The 7,485-nt window shown below is 28.2% G+C and overlaps 1 protein-coding gene across 1 annotated transcript in view; it reads left to right on the top strand.

Annotated features, from left to right (window-relative positions):
• Nucleotides 1-7,118, top strand: part of LOC149880785 (potassium voltage-gated channel protein Shaw-like) — a 42,731-nt gene extending 35,613 nt beyond the window's left edge. Inside the window, exons 3-9 of the mRNA XM_090067881.1 lie at nucleotides 3,723-3,823; nucleotides 4,215-4,548; nucleotides 5,016-5,267; nucleotides 5,408-5,851; nucleotides 5,926-6,012; nucleotides 6,148-6,343; nucleotides 6,456-7,118. Coding sequence (XP_089924007.1) covers nucleotides 3,723-3,823; nucleotides 4,215-4,548; nucleotides 5,016-5,267; nucleotides 5,408-5,851; nucleotides 5,926-6,012; nucleotides 6,148-6,343; nucleotides 6,456-6,616 — 1,575 coding nt within the window. The 3' untranslated portion in view covers nucleotides 6,617-7,118. The remainder of the gene's footprint in view (nucleotides 1-3,722; nucleotides 3,824-4,214; nucleotides 4,549-5,015; nucleotides 5,268-5,407; nucleotides 5,852-5,925; nucleotides 6,013-6,147; nucleotides 6,344-6,455) is intronic.
• The last annotated feature ends 367 nt before the right edge of the window (nucleotides 7,119-7,485 follow it).

Below are 7,485 nucleotides of genomic sequence, written 5' to 3'. Positions count from 1 at the left end.
AAAAAATATTGACCGGATATAAATTCTAATCAGGACGATATATGTGAAACAATTTTGAGCTGCTTGAAAGTTCTTTAATTGAAGCTTAGATTTCAAAATAAAATTTTAAAAATTAAATAAGTGTCAAAATACTAAGGCTCATAAATTACAAAACGAGAAATGGAAAATGCACAGAAAAGCTTATCATAAAATGTACACGGAGGAGCTTACCATAAAAAGAAATTGGAAAGTTTTTAAATATATTGCCAGGGTTGTTTAAACATTCAAAAATAACAGCTACTTTATATTCTTTTTAACTGTCTAAAAAGAAAGTGCCTTAACAACAGCTTAACAACAAGAGGATCTTTGGTGGAAATATATATGACGTAATAAATAAAAATATTAATTAAACTTTTTTGTCTTTAACAATCTTTTCATGTCGTTTTTACTGGGTTCACATTTTTTTGCTCATTGGCCGGGAAAAAGAATCCTCTTTCGATCTTATTCCTTCCACTTAAAATTACATTCCACCATAATGTAACCATATTCTACTTTCTTGCAACCATATTCCATCTTCGTACCACCAAATTTTGTCTTCGTGCAACTTCACCTTCATGCAATCAAAAGTCCATCTTTTTTACTGTGATTAATTTATTTCCATAATTTTTTTATTATACATATTTATCTTTTTTACCGAAAATTCATTTGACTATCCAGAATGTTTAAAAAAGCCATTTTTACAAAGTACTAACAATAAAAGATAAAAAAATATAATCTTTTATTATTTAAAAGTAATATTTAATGACCTTAAATTAATGAAAGACACAATAATCTTCGGATTGCATTTTTTTTCTTCTAACCTCAATTTCATAAAACTAAATGAGTTGGGTCACGGCGAGAAAAATGATTTCAACAAAATTCCTCTAGCATCCAAAGTTTTGGTTTGTTCAGTTCAAAGAAGTTTGAAATAAAGGTAATCTATACCTTGGATTTAGGCTTTAATCACAAATACAAAAAAAAAAAATCCGTTTTACATCAAAATATTTTGTTAATCATCAATATAAGTACAGTTTAGTATTTAAATTATTGTGTATCAATTTTTAAATTGGCTTCTGTCAAACATTTGTCACTATTACTTTTTTAATACTTGTATTAAAATTTCTTATAACTGTTCAAGTGTAGCTGTGGTTAGCTTGATGATGTTGGCATTCACTCTAAGTCTTAAGATGAAACTGAAGATAAGGCTTAAAATAAAGCTTAAGATAAGAGTTACTTAAGATAAACAATGCTATGCCTAGAGCCCCCAACAAGAGAAGAGTGGTCTGTTAAAAAATGTTCTTACGTTATTGAACTTAACAATTTTATGATCTTTAAATATTTGTAAAATTTTAAGTCTTCATATAATGATTGTATCAGAAAAAGTAAATAGTTTTAGAAAAAAGTTGACAAATATATTTGTAAGGAATTTTTCAAGCTTGCGAATATAGGGGAACTTTCTTATCAATATTACATAATGTAACAAAATAACTATTTTTACTAATACAAACATTTCTAGGCATCCTGTTTGATAAAAAAATGTGCTCCGATCTTAAACAACTGAATTAAGGTTTACCAATTGAGAGATGTTTTCCGCTTAAAATAGTTAATAAACTTCATTTTTATTGCTAAGTTTTTTTCACATTGTTTTCTCTTTCTCGTTGTTTTTCACAACAAAAATGTCTTTTTTTCCCGGAACTTTTCAAAATAAGTAGTCTCTTGAGAAATAATTTGACATATACTAAAAGCCAAATATTCTCTTTTAATAGCTTCATTTAATGAGCTAGTAAACAGGAGAAAAATCATAAACGACCTTTCAGCTGATGTAACTCAACTTCCTTGTTTTCTTATTTATTATTATCAAATTCAACTTTGTTGCAGTTGATGGTGGGTGCTGGAGGGCCAAGAATCTAAAGTTACTATTGTTAAATCAGAGAAAACTTTTACAGTATTTCGACTTACTCACTTGAATGAATTTGTCTTCAAATGGAAAAATTTGTCTTCAAATTGAAAAAAGGCTTTTCTAAAGCTATTGGTGTAGGGGGTAGCTATACATCTAATATATCGCTAACTAAGTCACTAATTTATTACTTTTTTTTACTAATTCAGTTTTATTAAGTGCATATTAAAAAAAAGATTTTGTTTTCTTAATCCAAATATTATTTATGATAATTTAGTTAGATAAATTTAATTTGATTGCTTTCTATAAAAGCTTGCATAAAACTGCTAATGATGATTTGTTTAGTCACATTTAAGTTGTTTTTTTTATGAAGTTCGAAAAGCAGTTAGCGAAGCAACAAAATGGAATGATTCTTTAAATAAAGATAAATCTATCTTATTTAGCAGAAAAGTTAGTGTTTATTAGTCGTTAGAAAAGTAATGATGACGGCCAGAGTTAGGCTCACAAGATTAAGGTAGCGTAAGGAGAGAAGTGCTTGATCTATGGAAAAGGGCAAGCTAGTAACTTTCATTTGCTTTGTTTTACCAAGGTTGCAATGTGACAATGAGAGTGTTCGTATTTGGGGTAGCTTCACTTTTAATGGAAAATGTTTGTGTAATATCTATGCAGGTCGAATCAACACACCTACATGGAGATGCAAAAGAGCTTGACCGCTCAATTAACATTCGTGTTGATTTAGTATAAGGAATGATCAAAGAACTATTCGAGGTCTTAATTTCATAAGTTGACTAAAGAAGAATTCTTTTTAAAAGTAAACTTTAAAAATTACGTAAAAATCTTTTTTGGTTTTTTCTTTATGGGATTTATAGAAATAATTTAACAAAACAAAAAAAAATTCATAAGGCGCCGATTTATTCTGAAAGCATTACATATTTAATCAAAAGATAAAATTATTCAGCCGATATATATATATATATATATATATATATATATATATATATATATATATATATATATATATATATATATATATATATATATATATATATATATAATTTTACGAGCTGATGATGCTGGTAACTATAATCCAGCGAAAATTTCTCATAATAAATTAATATTTGTATTTAGAGAATTCGTATTATTTGATGTTTATTATTAATATAATATACACTCTTATACAAGATCTCAACATTCAAATCATATATATTATATATATATATATATATATATATATATATATATATATATATATATATATATATATATATATATATATATATATCGGCTAAATATTTTTATATGAATGCAGGAGTTTTTTGATAAAATTAGCTGTGACATGCTAGCTGTGAATTACAATGCTGTATTATGTTGCGGATGAAAAGAAATATATATAAAGTCCGAGACGTGAAAAAAGCCTGGCGATTACAGAAACCTATTTTCATATTTTGATCAATTATCCGACCTTTATTTAATTTAAAAATGAAAAAAATTAATTTAATAAAGTAACAGTCTCCTCTGCAATAGACCAATTTCTTCTCAACTCTCCTCCTCAGAGGTTAAATTCAATTAGGAAACCCATTTACTGTAAACAAGAAGAAAAGTAATGCATTTAGTGCACAATCTACTTTTTTAAGATAAATGGGTTGCGAGTAAAGCAATTGTAATACAATGAGTCTGCAAGTAAAATTAGTTATGAAAATTCGTAATCAATAGAATTATTGAAAACTCATTGAACAATAAAATTTATGTTCTAACATCAGTTTATTTGTTTGTTTAATAAATTCAGATGATTAAATAAGAAGTTTAAGGTAACTCCTTTTGTGAAATTAATAACAATATCATCGTAAATATCATCGTAAATGTTATTAGAACCCGCATCTTGTTAAAAATGTGTGCAAACCAACAAAGGTCTTCTTTTTATTTTTAAGTTTTTATATTTGTAATTGTTATCTTTTATTTTTACTTCTTTTTAATTTTACGGCATATATATATATATATATATATATATATATATATATATATATATATATATATATATATATATATATATATATATATATATATATAAATGTGTGTGTGTGTGTGTGTGTGTGTGCGGGTGTGTGTGTGTGTGTGTGTGTGTGTGTGTGTGTGTGTGTGTGTGTGTGTGTGTGTGTGTATATGTGTATATGTGTTTTTATTGATATAATATTAATGCGATATCCACTGTGAAGCATTTTTGAATATAAAATCTTAAATCCATTGATGTATTGTAATTGCTATTTTGTTTTACTTTTTATATAAAAAAAAACTGGTATAGCATGTTGGATCTGTTTGGTGAAGAAAGTGAAGAAATGAACCCCGATGAAAATTTATCTGATAAAGATCAATCAAAGAACTTCATTAAAGACGTGGTGGAAAGAGTAGTAATAAACGTGGGAGGAATTAAACACGAGTGTTACATTAACACTATAAAAAATTTCCCAGATACGCGTTTATTTTGGATCGCCGAAACCGCTCTTAAAATTAAAGACTTTGACTCGAATGAGTTTTTTTTTGACAGACATTCAGGTTGTTTTGAAAATATTTTGAATTACTGTCGAACTGGAAAATTACATTGCCCAAATGACGTCTGTGGCTCCCTTTTTGAAGAGGTAATTAATATCTTTTATTACAACTATTTATATTAGTAATATTTATTTACTATAGTAATAAATTACTATGGTAACAAATAACTTTGTTCTTGAACACTATTTCTACTTTACAGACTCAATTGTGCTGAGGGGCGGAATTATAATAGCCCACCCTGGGTTGGTTTTAACAATATGTTTAGGAAGGCTTACACCGTCTTGAGAATGTGAATAATTGTAATATGTTTCATAAATCAAGGAAAAAAAATCAAAAAGCATGAAGAGCTTCTGTAAAGGGAGGGTAGCCCACCCAGGGTTGATTTCATCAGTATACAAATGTTTTACGAGTTTTAAACTGATTAAGTAAATATGGCCTAAGACTTCAATAAGCACTCAATAAGTTGTTTTAAAACTTGTACTCTAGATGCATTTAAAAAACATAAAAAAAAAGTTTTCCATTTTAATAATAAGTTTTTGCTAATTACACGAAGGAGCTCCAGTTTTGGGGAATTGACGAATTAATGATGGAACCCTGTTGCTGGGGCAGCTATACTCAACATCGCGATGCTCAACATAATTTGAAAATGTTTGATGACGTTGTAACAAATTTTCGCGATGATCAGGAAGAAAATAACATTAAAAAATATAACTTCAATATAAAAAATTTGAAAACCCTAATTCCAATGTATAGACCAAAAGTTTGGGCACTTCTCGAGAAGCCGTTTTCATCCAAATATGCACAGGTAAGAAACTTTTTGGCTTTCATCCAAACATCCCCAGCCAAACAATTTTTAAACCATCGCCGGTAATTTGCGTTTTCCATTTAAATGATTTAAAGAATTTTTAAAATATTATTAAGTTAGACGTCTTTTTTTTTTTTTAGCTTGTTGCATTGATATCAATGTTGGTGATAGTTACCTCAATAACAACATTTTGCATGCAAACTGTCCCTAAATTCTTTAAATACCAACCATTGTTCGACCTTCTTGAATGCTGCTATTGCTTTATATTTACTTTAGAATTTCTCACTAGACTTGTTTGTTGCCCTTCCTATGTGGTTTTTTTTAGCTCGTGTTTAACTTACGTTGACCTAATCTCGACTCTACAATTTTACATCGCAATTTTTGTGAAAGTTCACACTTTAGACTTCTTGTTTGTATTTCGTCTAATACGCATATTTCGTTTGTTTCGATTTTTTAAACAACTCACAGGAATGCAAATAATTGTCCAAACGTTGAAAGCGAGCATGAACGAGTTAATGTTACTGTGTTTGTTGGTAACGATTCCCATGGTTATTTTCTCCACGCTCATCTATTACGCTGAAAAGGTGTGTGCTTGGTAAAAAAAAAAGCTCATAATTATTACATTTAAAATTTTCTGTGAAGTACTTTTCCTTTTTAGAGTGCAAATAAAATCTTGCTAACGAGCATCCCAGAATACTTCTGGTGGGCAATAGTTACCATGACAACGGTTGGTTATGGAGATATGGTAAACAGCTTTCTTAGGTTTTGGAATGCAATAAATAATTTGTCTTTTTACAATGCATACTTTTTTAAGTTTACTATTTTTTAATTAAATTATCATTTTTATTTTATATAATGCGATTATTTTTTACGTCATTAGGTACCAAACTCCGTCAACGCTAAAATTGTTGGTGCGATGTGTGCATGCACAGGTTTGTTAATAGTCGCTCTACCAGTTTCAGTTATTGGTAGTAACTTTGCATTTTACTATTCTTATGCGCAAGCCAGATTGAAACTACCATCAAAAAAAGCTACACTGACTGTTGATAAAGGTCTCGTCTCGAGAAGCCAAAGAGGTAAATTAATTTGTTATCTTCACTCCTATCATCTTGAGAATCATCAATCATCTTAAACCTCGACACAAATATTGTCGAATGTTTTAAGGGTAAAATGCTGGTTTATTTTTAGATACGTCTTTGTTAACTAAATTTCTGCAGCTACCTGTAACAGAGCGACGATTTGCCATTCAACCTCTTACTAATAAGAGTATATCAAGTGGTGAAGAACCTTGTGTCTTCCCTTTGAACTCTGATCCTCTATTAAATGAAGACATTAATTGTTTTAACTAAAGATGTTGGAGCAAAATTTTTATCTTTTAAAAACGCGAGTTTATTTTATATATAGATCACGATATTTTAGATTACGATATTTTAGATTACAATTATTAAAAATAAAAAAAGAAAAAGAAAAAGAAAAGATACCACTTAAGCTTAAATAGAGATAAACAACAAAGATTTGACGTTTTGAAAATACATTGTATTACAAAGTATTTTCAAATCGTCATTGTTAATCTCTATTTATACACGTACTCTGATATTACACGCGTATTGAATTAAAACACACATTCTGAATTGTTCTGCCAACCCAAATTTGCTAAAGAGATAGAAAATTTTGAGAATCTCAATCGTTTCATGTACAAATCATTTTCAGTTTTAAAGAGAATATTGAATTGTTTCTTGATACCCTTTTTTTTTTTATCTTTGGTGAGCCGAAGGGAGGTTTAGTTTTCACATTCTATGAGGTAGCCCTCCCTCCCCTGTCGGCCATCAAGTCAATATGTTTTGACGGTTTAATGGCAATTATGTTAAATGCCCAAAATATCCTTCTAGAAGCCTGAACAAAAAAAAATTAAGTTTCTTATTTTTCAATATTTAGCCAAAAATTCTAATGAACAAATTAGCAGGTTATAACTTAAATTAACTTAAAGTGTTAATCGAATGCAAGTATTTACAATAAATTTTTTAGGATTAAAAAGTAAAAAAACAATAAACAATAAATATAAACTACGAGTATTGTTTTATACTATATTTGTTAATTATTATAAGTTTTATATTTAAAAGTCTTTTTACATTATTTTTTTATTTATCGTTACTAAACAAGTAAATATTAAAGTTAAAATTTGTTAAGCATTAAATAAATATGACAACAAAAAGTATTT

Source organism: Hydra viridissima, unplaced genomic scaffold (assembly GCF_058129835.1).
Source record: "Hydra viridissima isolate aposymbiotic clone 2 unplaced genomic scaffold, HvirCarnegie_v1 scaffold_12, whole genome shotgun sequence".
Lineage (NCBI taxonomy): Eukaryota > Metazoa > Cnidaria > Hydrozoa > Anthoathecata > Hydridae > Hydra > Hydra viridissima.
This window is presented reverse-complemented; position numbering and strand designations above follow the sequence as displayed.